General features: G+C 48.3%; 1 protein-coding gene across 1 annotated transcript in view; it reads right to left on the reverse strand.

Moving 5' to 3' along the window:
- Positions 1-959: 959 nt before the first annotated feature.
- The window catches only part of TM9SF4 (transmembrane 9 superfamily member 4), a 44333-nt gene continuing 28481 nt past the window's right edge, over positions 960-16811 (reverse strand). Inside the window, exons 7-18 of the mRNA XM_037497144.1 lie at positions 16268-16386; positions 16049-16160; positions 14709-14779; positions 12657-12789; positions 11676-11757; positions 11503-11578; positions 8818-8901; positions 6843-7018; positions 6328-6391; positions 5075-5194; positions 4201-4290; positions 960-2922 (exon numbers count right to left, since the gene is read on the reverse strand). Coding sequence (XP_037353041.1) covers positions 2773-2922; positions 4201-4290; positions 5075-5194; positions 6328-6391; positions 6843-7018; positions 8818-8901; positions 11503-11578; positions 11676-11757; positions 12657-12789; positions 14709-14779; positions 16049-16160; positions 16268-16386 — 1277 coding nt within the window. The 3' untranslated portion in view covers positions 960-2772. The remainder of the gene's footprint in view (positions 2923-4200; positions 4291-5074; positions 5195-6327; positions 6392-6842; positions 7019-8817; positions 8902-11502; positions 11579-11675; positions 11758-12656; positions 12790-14708; positions 14780-16048; positions 16161-16267; positions 16387-16811) is intronic.

The raw sequence follows: 16811 nt of genomic DNA on the forward strand, positions 1-16811 counted from the left end.
TCTCTTGGAATCCAAAATGTGCAAACAGTAATCCAAGCTGGGCCCACCAGAAACCTTTCCTGCAATTTATCTATACTGAATATACTAAAGTAGGGAAGGAAATGCCTTTTTCTACTGCATTTTCCAAACTTGCTAATGTAAGCCTAGAGTTACCTGTGCCTTGCTGTCCCTGACTCTTCCATAACGAAGAAGGTTGACAACAGGACACAATGGGCCATAAGATGCACAGCGGAGAAACGGGGAGTCCTGGGTCTATCCAGACCTGAAGCTAAATTACTCGTTTCCTTAATGACTTAGAAACCAATCAATTCCCCTTGGGGCTTAATCCAGTTTGACCTGTTTCTACTGCTTGCAATCAAAGAAGTCTTCATGTGAAATGAATTAGTAATATATTGGGAATATAAAACCAGGTCTTGGGCCTCCCTAGTAGTGCAGGCAGTTGAGCGCAGCGCTGTGAAGCTGTCCACAGCCTCTGCAGTGCTGGTTCGAGCCCCACTGGCCGTGGAAATACCCACATGGCAGGGCAGACCTCTCTGTCTCACTCACTGCTCCCATCAGCAGTGTATTTCTGTCTGTCTGCCTGTTCTGTTCCCCACTCTGTCTCTGGTGAATCCTCACCCTCCTGCACATCTGGCCTGTACCCCGGTTCTTGTATAAAAATAAATAAATCTTTAAAAAAACACAAAAAACAACCAGGTTTCACAGCTACCAAAGTTCACACTTGTCTGATGTTTCTGGCTTGTGGGACCAGAGGAGCAAATGCTTACGATTCAGTCTGGAGGGATTAAGCAGATGGAAGTGGTGGTGCATTTGCACCAGGTAGGGGAACAGCAGTGGTCTGAGTCTTAAAAGTCTGACACAAGATAGAGCTTGGATGGAAATCACTCAACTCATCCCATTTGGGGAAACTGTCTCACTTCAGACCCCTAACCCTTGCAGGATTCAAGAGACATGACAACAGGACAATGGCATATTTATTTACAATTGGATCAAAAAAAGGCATACAGGCATTTTTTAATTAAAAATAATAATGATGATAATTAAAAAATTCAGAAAAAATTGACAATGTTCAAACCCTTAATGAGGAATCCAAATCCCCACTCCCCCTCCCCTCAAAAGAGAATCTCTTAGGGGAAAAAATGCAAGATCGGAATGAACAAGACTGTCATCATTCTTTACTGCTTGCGTTCCCTTTCTCTAACCTGATTCTTGGTGGATGCTGCTGGGCACTGCGGCATCACTGTGAGGCAAGGTTCAGAAGTTCACTGGTTTGATTGTGGAGGTGGGGAGGGGCAGCTGGGAGAGTATGGGGGTTGAAGGGCAGGGTATGTTCCTAGCTTAACCAGCATCCTGAGCGTTATCTTATGGGGGTCCCAAGGGGGCTGCAGTAGGGGTGAGTGGCTGTTACTTAAACTCTAATCCCATGGTGGGCTTGGTCTCTTGCAACTTAAGAGCATTTGCTCTATGACATGCATGGGGCGGGTGGGGGTTGTTAAAAGTGGGCATTTATGGAGGAGCCAGGTCTGCCCCATTAGCTCCCTCTAACCTGGGAAGACCAGACTCCTTGCCTATTCCTGGGAATTGGGGAATGATAGAACTTACCTTCCATCTTCCTTCTCACAAGTAGTTTTCTGGTGTCCTCAAAAGAAGGCAAGATCTTAAGACGGAAGGTGGAGGGGACAGGTCTGACTAAAAGACCTGAGAATGGGCACGGAGGTGGGTGATGTCAGGGAAAGAATAACTCTTCCCAGTCACGTAAAGGTGGGGAGCTGAGGTATCCAGGCCTTGCTCTGCCCTGGAAATTGAAGAGGAGAGGGTCTGCCGCAGCACAACTTGCAAAGAGCAGCGACCTCCTGAGGAAAAGGTTGGGGAGCAATCCTGAGGGGTGAGGAACCTCATCTCAGACGTGTGGATGCCTGGCTCTGGAAATACTTGGCCCCAGGTCCAGGGTTTCTTGGCACAAAAACAGTTCACTGCATGTCTCTTCTCTAGCCCAGCCAACTCCTGCTGCTCTGAGCAAGGGCTCCTGCTGTCCTGGGGCACTTGGCCCCCAGTATTTCTAGGGGATTTCCTTGTAGCAACCAAGACGTGGGCTTGCTCCTGGTGAGAAGATGACCTGGAGGCCTGGCTGGAAGCCCTGCCTTGGGCAGCTCTGGGAGGAGGTTGGGGAGCAGGAAGAGGGAGGGATAGGGCTGGTAGAGGCTGGTTGGCACTGAGGATGCACGTCCGGCTAGAGCTGTGCTTTGTCACGGCATCAACGGCGAGGACGGATGGCGAGAGGCTCGGAAACCTCACTGAAGCCCCAGAAGGCCTGGTGTTTCCTCTTCCAGTTAATTGTGGGGTGGCCAACAGCCCTGAGGAACTGAGGTGGATACAGTGACCAAAACCCAGTGTCTTGGTGGATTTATCCATCCTGGATCCATTTGATAAAAAAAAAAAAAAAAAAAAACTAAAGAAAAACCCCAAACCAAAAATAAACCTGAATAAACAGGTTTGAGAGTTCCACTGGAGGGAACTTTCTTAGCACTGAAGAAAAAAACAACCCACAAAACACTCATCCCCCACAGAACTGGAATAAGATGATGAAGAGAAATGCAAGATATATCTACAGGCCCTCCCGCCCCCCCCACGCAGCCCCAGGATCCAGGAACACTGTGCCAGGAGTTACATTCCAAACGAGCAGGAGTTATTTTATTTTGTGTGCCTGCAGTTCCCCACGCAGGGTGGCTTCCTGTCTGAGGAAGGAGTGGGCCTGGCCATGGTCCACTCCCATCAGTCTATCTTCACAGCAGCGTAGATCTTGCGGACAAACATGTAGGCTGCATAGAAGCCGATGGTGCCCGTGAGGAGCCAGAAGGACAGGACCATGAGGGCCGTGTAGCCAAAATAGAGCAAAGAAGGAATGAACTCTACGATGTCCAACTGAGGTCCCAGTGGGGGAGAGAAAAAAGGGGCAGATGCTTAGTGCAGCCTGTCATGACAACTGGGAGGCACCCCCACCCCCAAGTGATCTCATACTGAAGTGGAGGCCCTGAAAGGGGGAGTAGCTGGCTCCAGATGGGCAGTGAGGAACTCACAGTCGCAGTGAAGCTGCACTGGTACCAGGGCCCACAATACCTTGCATACTCACTAGAGGTTATTAACCCATTTTACAGATGAGATACAGAGCAGTTAGACAAGAGTTGGGCCTATTATTAAGCTTAGGTTTCACAAGCCATAGATAGAGCCTCTGCTGAAACTATTTAACTCTGCCACTGTAGTGTGACACTAGTCACAGATGACATGCAAATTACCAATGGCTTTGTACCAATAAAACTTTATTTATAGAAACCAGCTCACTGGCCACGGGCTACATTTCACTGACCCCTGAACTAGGTGACTGTTGGGATGGCTGGAGGAGCATGTCAGTAAACTGGAAGTTTTACATTTAGTATGGCCGGAGGCCCACACAAAATTATCCTTACAGTGCTTCCAATCTGACATCTTTGGGAAAAGGCATTCCAGCTTCAACCACTGACCTATGAGTCTAGTTTGGAAATACACCTTGGCTGTAAGCAGAGCACTGCATACTTGTGGGTTCTGAAGATCCAGAGTACAGCAGGTGTAAGTTAGCTTCGGAGGTGAGGGGTCCACCAGAGAGACCCCACGCTCCTCTCAGTGGCCCGTACGGTTTATGTGTCAGGCATGAATCGATCAGAACTGTAACAGGGATTTGTTTGTATCCTTGTTCCTGCCACTCTTTGGAGACAAGGAGCTCTTCCCAATGTGCCGAAGTCTACATTTGGGTGCTAAGGGCTATGTCAGCATTTTCTGCTTTTTGCCGTAATAACACTTCTTATTTACATTCCTTATTCTCTCATGCATTGTTCTCTCTGTTCTAGATCTGGAGGGGAGTACTGTATTACCATCTCTATTATGCCCTACTAAAAGCACTGTATGGTGATACATTTCCTTTAACTTCTGCTTTGGCTGTACATCGCAGGTTTTGTTTGCAATATTCTCCTTGTCTATGCTGGAGGTTTTGGTCTTTCAAACATACAGAAAATAAATTCTCGTTTCCCTAAAAAGATGCATGTTTTAAAGCAAAAACAGTTCTAGAAAGGCTTGGGTGCTCTCCACTCTTGGTGGGAAAGTATGGCTTTTCCCCTAGCACCTGCCTGTCCTGAAACGGCTGAGACAGTCCCCCACACAGGGCAATACCTTGTTAACAAAATAAAAGATGGCATAGACTAGGACGTAGAATGCAGATCCCCCGGAGACCAGGAAATTCCTCCACCACCAGCGGTAATCCTGAGGAGGAAAAAGAGAAGGGCCATAACCATCTCCAGGCAGAACTTCTTCCCCCAAGTTTCAGAGTATCTGAGAGGCTAGTGGTGGGCTACAAGAACAGTAGTAATATGTAGGATAATGGGATTGCTTGACATCTTGACTTGATGATTACACAACCATAGGTTCTAAAAACTCATAGAATTGTAGATTCAAAGGGTGAACTTTACTTTTATAAATTACATCTCAATTTAAAACAACAACAAAAGAACAGCAATAACAATAACAGCCCTTATGCAAATGCTCACCGTGTGCCAGGCCGCACTGTAAGTGCTGTATCTGATCAATTCACCTAGTGCCTGCGGCAGCCCCACATCAATACTCTTGCTATCTCTGTTACATTAGGGGGAATGGGAAGCAGAAAGGCTAGGCAAGGCTAGGATCCTGGCCCAGCTGTTTGTCCCAAAGCCCTTGCATTACCCACGTTGTCAAAAGCTAGTCCCCAGAGAGTGGGTCACCCAACTTACGCCAGCTCTTGGAGAAAGCATGACTGGAACGGGCTCAGTACCGACAAATGTGCCATCTTTTCGTCAAGTCTTTGTGATTAACCCACATGACCATGCTGACATAGGGGTTAACTGTAGTCTACAGCTGAATAAATGAAGGCTTGGAAAAGGGAAAAGATGTACTTGCCCAAGACTCAAGGCAGAAGAGGGGGGATCACAAGGGAAACCCAGACAGTCTCATTGATCCATTCAATGCTGAACTAGCTCCACCCTTCCTCAACTCTTGGTCCCATTCCCCTCACCTCTGCACACAGCTGGAAGTACACCATGACGATGCTGATTTGGGAGCAGGACACAACCAGGATGATGAAGACGAGGAACAGGAAGCCAAAGAGGTAATAGAACTGATTCTCCCAGATCGCCTGTAGAAATATCACAGCTGGCTTTCAGCTAGCCTGCCTCCGCCCAGCTGCCCCTTCCCCGGGCATACTCTGCTTGTTCTCAGGAAGGCCATCCCTCAGTCAGGACTGGCTTATCACCTGGTGCCAGGGCAGGAGTGGAGATACCATCATGATACCACATGGGGGCTATGGCTGGTCCCTCCCCACAGGAATAAAGGGTGAGTCAGGCGTGTCTTAGGCAGGCGCTGGGGGCATGGCTGATTCTGCAACTAGACCTTGGCAGTGTGTGGAAAATAATAACTCCATTCCAGTCAAAATTACACAGCAGCCACCACCATGTAGGGGCAGCTTGTCACATGCTACATAGGAGATGCTTTACATGCATCTCCACAGGTAAGCCTTCAAGTGTGGCCTTTTATGACTTGGGAAGTCAAGGCTCAGAGAGGCTGGTGATTGCCCCAGAGCATAACAGAGTAGAGGTGGCCTCCTTGGGAGGTCAGTCAATACATTCTCTGACCCTTTTCCTGGACAGGGCTGGGTAGGAAGGCTGGACCACTGCAGAGCAGAGAATACCTGTCCAGCACCGACTTGGTGCAGGCGCTCTCTGTGTTGGGCACCAAGCTGGATCAGCCACATGTAGATGGCTTGGAACTTCCATCTTGACATGGCTAGGGTAGGAGTAATCATCACAACAGCTACTATTTAACAATACTCCCTGAATGCCAGTCCCCGTGCCTTTTATAGACAGGTTTGCAATGCAACCTCACAATGATCCTGAGAATCAGGGTTCATTCTCCCACTTTCCTGAAGATCTGAGGAACTTAGGTAAAGATGCACAGGGGTCTAGAACGCAACGCTGACTCAGCAATGACATCAAGGGCGGTGGTGACTGACTGCAGTGTCACCGAGGCAGCTTCTATTTACTGAGCCCTTCCCACACTCCAGACCTGGACACTGAGCATATTTCTGCTAAACTTCAGAGCTGTTCTACAAGACAGATTATCACCCCACTGTGATGAGGGCTCTAAGAGGTTAAGTGACCATGGGAAATTTCACAGACAGTAAAGAGGCAGAGCCTCAGGAGGGGTGGAGACTAGCTGGTAGGGGTGCAGGTTGTGTGTGTGGAGGGGTGGGGCGCAGGGAGCACTACTCACACTGAAGATGAAGAAAAGCTCGATGAACATGGCACCAAAGGGCAGGATCCCAGCCATGAGGATGCTGCAGCAGAACAGGAGGGTTAACACCACCAAGACACCCAGCGTAGGACGCCCCAGGTGCCCTCCCCAACCAGGATGAATGAGATTGTGGGAATTCCTTTGGCTGCTTTTGTAACAGTTATAATGCCCTGAGTGGTAGGTAGGGTGGGTAGCATTCTCCCTACATTACAGATGGAGAAATTGAGATACAGAGAGCTGATCTTAACCTATTTACTCCACCTTCCCACCCTTCCCGCTCCCTGCCCTGGTTCCTGGGCTGACACCAAGTCTGGCTACAACACGGTCGGCTTTATCTTAGAGAGGAGCTAAGCTTTCATGAGGTCTATTTGAGCTGGCTGAGCTGCAGGAACACTAGTCATGGTGCCTGGCAGGGAGGTCTTCCCCTAAGGAGAAGGCTCAGGGCAGTGTCCCACTCCAGAGGCCTGCTGGCCTTGCCCCTGCAGAAGACTCACCCCACAAACCGGTTCATGTACCACCGCTGCTCAGGGATCTGCCGGGGAATCTGGTTGGTGCGCACAGGGTTGTCATATGGCTGCTTGCGGAAGCCAAAGTAGTAGCCCAAGTAGACAAGGGGCAGGGAGATCCCGAACCACATGCACAGCAGGGCCACCATCGTGGGGAAGGGCACCTGTGGGCACAGTGTTGTGAGGCCCCACAGAGCCCTTATGCCCAAGACGTGGGGGCCAGGGAAGGAGGGACCCAGTGGGAGCACCATGGTGAGGAAGTCCTGCAGACACCCTCACTTGGGGCTCCTGGACAGAACCCTGGTCTGAAGGAAGAACAGAGTGCAGGCGGAGAAGCACTTGGACGGTGAAGAGAAGAAGGAACATGGCACCCCAGGGAAGCTTGCCATCCGGGGAGGAAGTGGGGAAAGAACAAGGAAGAAGGCACTGAGAACATGGGGGGATGAAGAGTGAAGAGTCCGAATGAGGGAAATGACGTGTGGTTGGTTAAGCAAATAGAAAAAGGGGAAAACACAACTGCAAAGAGTGTTCCTAATTTTGTTAAAATAAAACACCATAATAGACCATTATGTGAAAAAAGCAGGCTATATAATGCTTTTTTAATATGTATGCATAGGAGACTCCCTTTGAATAAAAACACACTGGTATTTACACGTGTATGTGATATGGCTCCTGCTGCGCCAAATACTAGCTCAGCTAAGATAGAGGAAACAAGAACTATTTTTCACATTCTTTATCTTCTTCTGTATTGTTTTTAAAACAAGAATCATGCAAAAAGAAATAATTAATATGTGTTTATTATTCCAAAGAGAGCACCAATAAATGATGGCTATTTTGTGATTTTTCGGTTCTATCATTGCATTTAAAATATCTAAAAAGAGGAGAAAAGACTCAAAAACATAGACTAAAGAATCTGGGTTAACTTCTCTGTACTTTCCAAAATTTCTACCCTGAGTAGTAAGCTGGTAACTGGGAGAAAAAGGCTGAACGAGAGCAGGCACGAAGGTATAAAAAGAGGAAGTGGCCTATAGTCCTTCCTGAGGGCTACTTCCTGGACTATGGCGAGAACCGCCCTCCGGCAGCCTTACCTAAGGACCTTTAACAAGTACCTCCAGGGGGAAGCCAGCTCTATCCATGCCCCACCTCCACTGCAGCTTGACCTCATCTCCCCATCCCCAACTGTGTTCAAAGCCCTACTGAGGACCTCTCCGATGGCGCAGCAGTTGAGTGCTGGGTTGCAAAGCTGCCCGCAGCCTCTGCAGTGCCGGTTCGATCCCCGAACCCCGGGTGAGGGTCCCACATGGAGAGCAGACCTCTCCTGCTGCCCGCTGCTCCCCTCAGCAGTGTACTTTGTCAGTCGGCCTGCTCTGCTCTCCGCCCGACTCTAGTGAATTCTCTCACCCTCCCGACTCTGGTGAATTCTCTCACCCTCCCGTGCTTCTGAATGCACCCAGTGCTTGTACAAATAAATACATAAATCTTTAAAAAAAAAAAAAAGCCCTATTGAGTCCTGGGGCTGGCAGGATCAGCACTCTGAGGACAGGCAGCCCTTCCTCCCCATTCTCTCTGCCTCCAAGAATAGAGCAGGGGGCAGGGACATTAGGTGAATGTGTTTGGAGATAATGACCTGATCAATTCATACCAGTAGCTTCTCTTGGTTGAGAGAAGGGGAAATTCCCCAGCTGGCCCCTGGACTGTGGAAACCTCCCAACAGAGAAGTGAGCTTTGACCAGCTGTCTGAAAGAGCCCACAGGAAGGCCAGAGGCAGGGCCAGGCCTAGGGCAGATGGATGGGCTGAAGTGGGGAAACCCCAGTCAGCCCTCAGCCCCATGGCTCAGAAAAGAACTCTAGGGATTCAGAAAACGGAAGGGAAAAGGAGGAAATGACCTTTGGGAGTAGGGCTGAGCACTGGCACTCCCTCGTTGGGGAGGGGGCAAGTGTGGGCTGAGGGTAGGGCACTTACTGCTCCTGATGAGTGCTTTCCCCAGATGAAGCAATTCAACACGAAGCAGATGCCAAAAACCACACCAGGGTACAGTGTTGCAGTCTGTAACCAAGAGATCAGGTTGGAAAGCTGTCTTTTGGAGAGCTCTCACCTATCCCAGTGGGGTTTCTAGACCAGAGGTTCTCATACCCTTCTTTGTCCTCCAGGACTCAGCTCATGGTTCATTCCTTCCAGAAAGCATTCTAGACCCCCAGATTATGCAGGCTTCCTGTTTTCTGTCTTCTTCAGTCTCTGAATGCCCTTATCCCAGTTTATAATTACATACTGTTACGTGATCAGCGTCTGATTAATCCCCTGCCTGTAAGCTCCTTGGGAGGAGTCTGTCCACTGATAATATTCCCAGTACTTAGAACACAGTAGCTGTTCAATAAACACCTACTGAATAAGGAATGAACAAAACTTTTACAAAACATGTATGTCTGCGCTCTAGCCCAAACTGCCGAGAGTGGTGGGGAAGTTTTGAGTCTGAGGGGCAGCCGGTGCTGGCCTCTACATGCATGGCCTCACCTAATCCTCCTCACAGGCCCAGATGGGAAGCATTATTTCCATCCCCTTTTAAAGAGGACAGTGAGGTCCAGCAATGCTAAACACACCCCTCAACTGCACAGAGGTTGGAGCAGAGGTTCAAACCCAGGCAGTAGATACCAGAGTCCCAGCTTCGGACTCCCCAGGGTCCTCTGTACTCTGCCATTCAGTCCTTGCTGTCACTGTCATCTTTGGTTCTTAGCCACCCACACCCAGTAGCTGGTTACTGCTCCTGCATGTCCCTGTCCCTTTATGTAGGGCGAGTTCAAGGCATCTGTGGCCTGAATGCTAATGTTGTACCGAGGGCCTTCCATACACAGGCTCTTTCCATCCACACAACAACTATGAGGCAGGTGTAGTCAATTCCCATAAAAGATCCCCAAGGTAACCCAAGATTGCCAACCAAGGAAAAAGAGACAAGACAGAGGGAATCTAGGAGAGTTCAAAACCTGAAGCCCCCCACCTGGCTGCTTCTGTCTATCTGAAACCCTTTTCTTCAAGGCCCAGGTCAAATGTCATGCCCTGCCTTCTTGTGTGCTCCTGCTTTATCTAATATAGTAGGGAATTCCTTATCTACTTTGCTGGTTGAAATTCATGGACTGGGCACTGCGCTAAATTTAAGGGGTAAGAATAAGAAAAAATTTGAAGGAGGAAGACAGATCCATAAACGGAGAGCAAAATACATGGCATTACTTGTATGCACAAGGCCTCTGGGGTGCTGAGGAGAACACTGAGGTTAAAATGGGACTTGGAGGGAGATGGGAAGGGCAATGACCCTAGAGTGAAGACTTACAGGGGGAAGTGAGGAGAGTGAGGGGGTGGTAGCCAGGACAGAGGGGTAGCAGGGGCTGGAGGACTGGGGAGCAGCTGTGCACCCGCACTAGTGCGGCCTGCAGTAGATGTCCACCTGTGGAGGAAGGCAGAGCACCAGGGAAGGGTCTTCCAGGGAGACCAGGAAGCCTAGGACAGTCAAGGGTCCAGGAGAGAGAGATGAAGATGCCTAAACCTTCATGGTAAGAGTCCTGGAGATAAAGGGAATGGGAGATTCATGGACTATTTATCAGAAAACCCCTCCATACCTGATGTCTCAGAGGAGGGACACGTGGGGATAGGATGAAGAAAGGAAGCTACCAGGTATCTGGGTGAATGCCGGGGCCACAGGAAGCAAAGAACGGATGTGGGGAAGAGAGAGTGGGTTTGGCAAGACTGAGGCAGACCCTGGAGATCTGCTAGAGTGATCAGAGAGGAGTGTTGGGTTTATGTCCCTAAAGATAGCACAGTGGCCTGAAAACATGCTTAATGCTTCAAGAGTTCAGGAACTCTTTTTTGATCCTTCCAGAATAATCACCATTGCTGAGGGCTTACTATGTCCCAGGGCTGTGACAGCCAGAGCTGAGACAGGCGGAGTGTCCCTGGGGCTTTTGACAGATAGCTGTGAGAATGGTTTCAGAATGCTGGGACCAGAGGCTTCCAGGAGTTTGGACCAAGGGTTTCCCTGATCCTCCACGGGTTGCACTTGCTCTGGGAGAAGGGGGTCAGATTCCCTGGGAGGTGAGGTCCACCCTCCAGGTGCCCTCTGGTTTCTATGGTCCTTCCTGCTACCAAGACCTCTCATCACACCAGGAGGACAGAGGAGGGCAGGAGCTGTCCTCATTAAAGAGGAATGGAGACACCAAAATTTGAAAAGCAGGCTGAGGGAGACATGGGTTCTGGCCTCTTCTGGCCCTGGCAAACAAATTCCCTTACTCCATTGGCAGGACATTTGCTCAGCAGCCCTGTTGGTCTATTTCTGACCTTAAACTTTGGCACCTGGGCTTGATGTCTAAATCCTGTTATTCTCAATCCCGTTTTCTTATTTGAGGCATTGGACAATGTAGGCTAAGAATCACATAAATTTGACTCCCACATTTTATGGATTCAGAACTCAGGCCTAAAAGGCACCTGTGTCTGTGAATAAGAGACCAGCGTTCCTGTCCGTGAGGTGTGTGCTCCTGCCCCACCCTGTTCAGTCTCTGGCCCTATAGTTCCCACCAGGGCCTGCATATGCTCCGACTGAGGAGTCCAGGAAAAAATCTCTCAGCTCCCCGACAACACCAGGATGAGGTTTAGGATACTTACACAGAAGGCTCCTTTCTTCCATCGATGGCCTTTTAGAGTGCGGTATAGACGGCCAGCAGAAAATCCACCAAATACCCTGTGGGGAAAAGGCAGGGATCCAAACCAAGGGGACCTGTTAGCTGCAGTGCAGGTGGTCTGTGCCAGCCCCGAGGAGCCCACTCAGACACACCTACCCCATGAACATGAACAGGAAGCAGGCTGTGGTCATGAGAGCTCCCCGGCTGGAGGGCGACAGCATCCCGAGCATGGCCACAACTGTGGAGGGGACAGAGAGGATGAAGTCAGGGTGGCTGATAGCCAGGTTCCCAGCCCCCAGCCGGGCTGCTTGACAGGAACAGGGCAGATGGAAGATGAGGCTCGCTTTTTCCTATAGAAAATGGGTCTTAGCTGGGGCTCAGGGGTGAGCGGCTGCTGCTGGGCTTAGCTGGCCACATCTTTACTGCAGCTTTCGCCCAAGAAGCAAGTACAACCAGTCAGGTGCTAGGCTGAGAGCACAATGAACACGAGCTCACGCAATCAACCCTGCCAGGTAGAAGTTAGTTTCTCTGTTTCTCGGATGAGAAAACTTAGGTTAAGAGTTAAGTGATCTGTCCAAGGCATGAAGCAAAAATACAAATTTAGGCAGATTAGTTGCTAAGATTTTATTAAAAGTTTTCATCACAAGGGAAAAAAAATCTTTATGTCAGCTGACAGATGTCAACTAAACACTGTGGTAATAATTTTGGAATATATACTTATATTGAATCATAACGTGTACACCTTAAATATAATGTATGTCAAAAAATGGTTAAAATGGTAAAAAAAAAAAGTGGGAGACTGACTTCAGAACTGTCTATAATTATGTTAGTTTTTTGGTTGTTTTTTGAGAACAAAGGACTTCAGTCCTAATCCTGGTACTGACTTTGTTAAATCTCTTCACGTCTCATTGCAAAAGGAGGCCAAGCCCACAGCATTGACGGGTGGCTTCCCTGAAGGCATGCTGGAAAGCTGTGAGGAGAATCTCTATCGCCACCATCTAGGACTGAGATGGCAACTCTGTCTGACTCAGACACTGACATGTCCCCTTTCTCCAAGGAAGGAAGCCTGTCCTTCCCACAGACAGACCCTAACCTCTGGTGATACGCCCCCCACCCAGCCCCACCAGGCACACTCACAGATGACGATGAGGATCATACAGAAGAGCTGAATGCCGGAGCCCAGCAGCGAGCTGAGGATTAAGGGGTACTGAGGGGGCCGGAAGACATCACCATGTACTAGCTTCCACCCAGACTCCTCCATGGTGTCTTCCTGCAGTAAAGGACCAGAGAATGAGGTTGTGTCTTGGACTCCAGAGGAGGCACTCCTGCAGGGACCACCTCTAGGCCTTATGCCCCCTGACTAGGGCTGAGAGTCCCTCACACATCAACCAGGAGGGACTGGCACAGGAGTTAGCAACATGCGAAAGTGCTTCTCTGAGAACTATTACAGGGGAAAGAGAGCACAAACATGAGGTTTACAGCTACATAAAATGAAAATCTCCTTCCGGTGTTTTACGAAAACTAATACGTGGAAAAATAATGTAAACATCAACATACTAAAATGCTAACTGTGGGGCCCCCCTGGTGGCGCAAGGGGTTGAGTCGCTGAACTATGAAGCAATCCTCAGTCACTGCAGCATAGCATGAGTTCGATCTCCTGCCAGCCAGGCAGCAGACCTCTCCTGTCTTGCCCGCTGCTCCCCTCAGCAGTGTATTTCAATCAATTTGCCTGTTCTGTTCCCCACTCTGTCTCTAGTGAATCCCCTCACCCCTGGCACCTCTGGCCTGTACCCCAGCTCTTATATGCATAAATAAAAATCTTAAAAAAAAAAAAAATTAACTGTGATAGCTTTTGGGTGGCAAGACTAAGTAGCAATTTATTTTTTTATTGATTATAAAGGTAGTATGTGATACTCTTGTATAAAAAAAAGAAAAAATTTTGGTATATGGCATGATGTTCAAATGAATAAAAAGTAATAAATGTTTATTGCAGAAAACTCTTTCAAAATTTGTAAGGATATAAAAAAATGATTTATATTCATCACTGAATGATACCAGTTTTGATATATCTCTTTTAGTCCTTTATGGTTATATAATTTTTAAACAATAAAATTTGGAACACACCGTATTTACTGTGGACTTTAAGTTGATGTTTGATCATGCACATTTCTTCATGTCAATGACCACTCTCTGAAATGACCATTTTAATGAGTATAACTTTTCAGGGTACAGCTATACCCTAATCTCCATTGTTATGGAAGTTTATATTTTACAATTTGTGATACATACTGCCAATTACTTTTCAGAAAACTACCCATCTGCAGTTGCAGAGCTGGCAAGGGACAGTGCTTGCCTCACATTCACCTTGCCAACAAATAGTACATACACATAAACCTGTGTGAATCTGATGGCCCAAAATGGTCTTCTCATTGCTAGGATTTGCACTATGGAGAGTTATCCCTAAGTCAAAACAGTTTTCACATGTCTACTAGCCTGGAGCTCCTCATTTATAAATTTTCTGTTCATTAGAGATTTTAGGTTTTTTTTTTTTTTTGAGAGTTGTTTTTTCAAAAGGAGATTTTACACCAAATCTTCAACTATGCCATCTACTTTCAAATTTGATGCAAATGTTTTGCCACCACATGTTCTTATTTTATGTATTCTGACACACAGATCAATTAAAATGTTTAATGTCCAGGGCGCCTCCCTGGTGGCGCAGTGGTTGAGCGCTGGGTTGCGAAGCTGCCCGCAGCCACTGCAGAGCCGGTTCAATCCCCGGCCACTGGGCGAGGGTCCCACATGGTGTGCAGACCTCTCCTGCCGCCCGCTGCTCCCCTCAGCAGTGTATTTTGTCCGTCTGCCTGTTCTGCTCCCTGCTCTGGCTCTGGTGAATTTTGTCACCCTCCCGCACTTCTGACTGTACCCAGTGCTTGCATAAATAAATAAATAAATCTTAAAAAAAAAAAAGTTTAATGTCCAATTAACCAAGTTTTCGTACTGTGATTTCTTTCATAGTTTTTATGCTTCAGAAATTAGAAAGCTTATCTCCATCACTTTGGGTCATGAAAAAAATATATTTCCTTTTCACACACATGCACACGTGCACGCACACACACTCTCACACTCCTGCTCTGGTAGGCCCACAGTCCTCCCTCTCCAAGCCCATTCCTCCCAGCCAAGTCCTCATACAATGTCATCCTCCTTGTTATAGTTGGCGATGTCCTTCCGGAGAGTGCGAATGATAATCATGCTCAGGATGCCTGAAACACACAGGGTAGGGAGAAAGAGAAGTCCTCAGCACTGCCAAAGAGTCTTGAGTTGCATGCCTTTCCTGGCTTGCAGTGATGGCCAACATGCACATGCTTTAAGTCCTATACTGGGCACAGCTTTACCCCAGCTACTTGGGGAGAAGCCAGGAGAGGAAGGAAAAACCAGCTGGGATGGGTGGGGGCAGTCACAGGACACTGCATTTTATTCCAAGAAGAACAGCATCCTGGCTCCTCTATGGTTTGGTCCTACCAAATTCTCCAAGGTCACCTCCTCCCAGGCTCACCCCTCATTCCACCTCCTGGTTATCTGTTGCTTTAGTTATCAATACACAGCTTCATCTCTCTTACTTCTCCCGCCTTTAGCCAGGTTACTCCCTGGGCGAAGGAATGCCCCCTCTCCCCTAACTCCTCACTCACGCCAGTCTCACCCACAGTATCTTCTCCTCTCGACACTCCAAACAGTCCTATTTGTACCTCCCCAGCACCCGCCATCCAGGGAACACATGTAACGGTAAAGTCAGTGGGTATATAACCTCAAGCTAATTCCACGTTTTCAGACTTAATTCATGAGATTTCAAAGACTGAAAAGTTGTCAAGTGCTTATTAGCACAGCAGCTGACTGCTGGGTAAATGTTTAATAAAAGTAGCTGGCATTATCTTTATATCTCATGAGATATTAAAATGATGTTTCAATTCTACTTCTGCCTACCTCTTTCTCCTTGCTCACCACCCCCTTGTCACCTGGCTTTTTACCAAGTATGTCCCACTGCAAGACTGTGACTTGCTGGAATAGTCTTTCTCTGGGTCTTTAGCCATCACCCTTTCTTCAACAGCTGTGTCTCGGCTACTCGATCTGCTCCACAGCTCTTCTCACTATTTAGAACACCACTACCTCTGTGCTTGTTGACTCTTACCCCCGGACCCCCCAAAAGCAGCACAGACTCTGTGAAGGCAGAGGCTAGCTGCGTTTGCTCAACACCATATCCCCAGCATGAGGCCCTGCACCCACACAGAATGAGCAATAATCTTGAATGAATCAATGAATGTGCATGTGAATAGAGGTATCCGTCTTCAGAGTACGGGCTTAATCTTGTTCACCTTTGTATTATCTGTTATCTAGCACAGAGCCCTGATACCTGTTTTTAACCCACACTTGGCCCCAAGAATACCCCAGAAGTTCTCATAAGTGATAGGATGCTTCAGGTCCCTCAGTCCTCACTCACTTGTCCTCTCCACCCTCCGACTCAACGGCTCTCTCACCTGACAGGAAGAAGACCACCACGACAGAGTTTATGATAGAAAACCAGTGGATCTGCACATCACTCATGGTGAGGTAAGTGTCCCAGCGAGAGGCCCACTTAATGTCACTTTCCTGGAATAGCGAGGGAGAAAAAGCACTTAGAATCAGGCCTCCCACTAGACAACTCCTGCCCATACCAGAATCCTCCTCCCCCTCCACGGGCTCCTGCCCCTACTTACCTCCCAGTGTACAGAGTAGGTGAAGTACAGCTGGTTCTCCTTGGTGGGGTCAATTTCTTGGGGTGAGGAGTTGGTGCCTTCAGGCAGGGTGCATGAACTCTTCTCATCTGTTTTGAGGTCTGTGAGAGACAGAGACTTAGTCTGTTCCTTTGGGAACCAGTATCACTACCCAAGGGCTTTTCTGGGGGCTTCCACAGCAGCCAACTGAAGGAGGTTGTATGCTGTTGAGACCCAGGGTCTGGCTGGAGGTTGGCTAGCAACAATGGTTTTTCAATTGTGCTCCCCAGAGCCCTGACCTTATAAAGGGCCTTAGGGGCTACAGAGAAGAGGGGTGGGGTGGGGGTGGGTAAAGGACAAAAACATTTCTTTTGAGGCATTTCAACTGGTTTTTCAACCCAGGATGAACTGGCTGGTTTTTGTGAAGAGGCCCAGCTAAACCCCAAGTTGCTATTAAGCCTTGGCCAAGTCACCAACTTCTCTGAGCTTCCAGTGGCTCACCTGTCATTACCAGATACCTCCAGGAATTGCTAGAGATGATCAAGTG

Source organism: Talpa occidentalis, unplaced genomic scaffold (assembly GCF_014898055.3).
Source record: "Talpa occidentalis isolate TD23 unplaced genomic scaffold, MPIMG_talOcc4v2.1 talOcc4.10, whole genome shotgun sequence".
Classification (NCBI taxonomy): domain Eukaryota; kingdom Metazoa; phylum Chordata; class Mammalia; order Eulipotyphla; family Talpidae; genus Talpa; species Talpa occidentalis.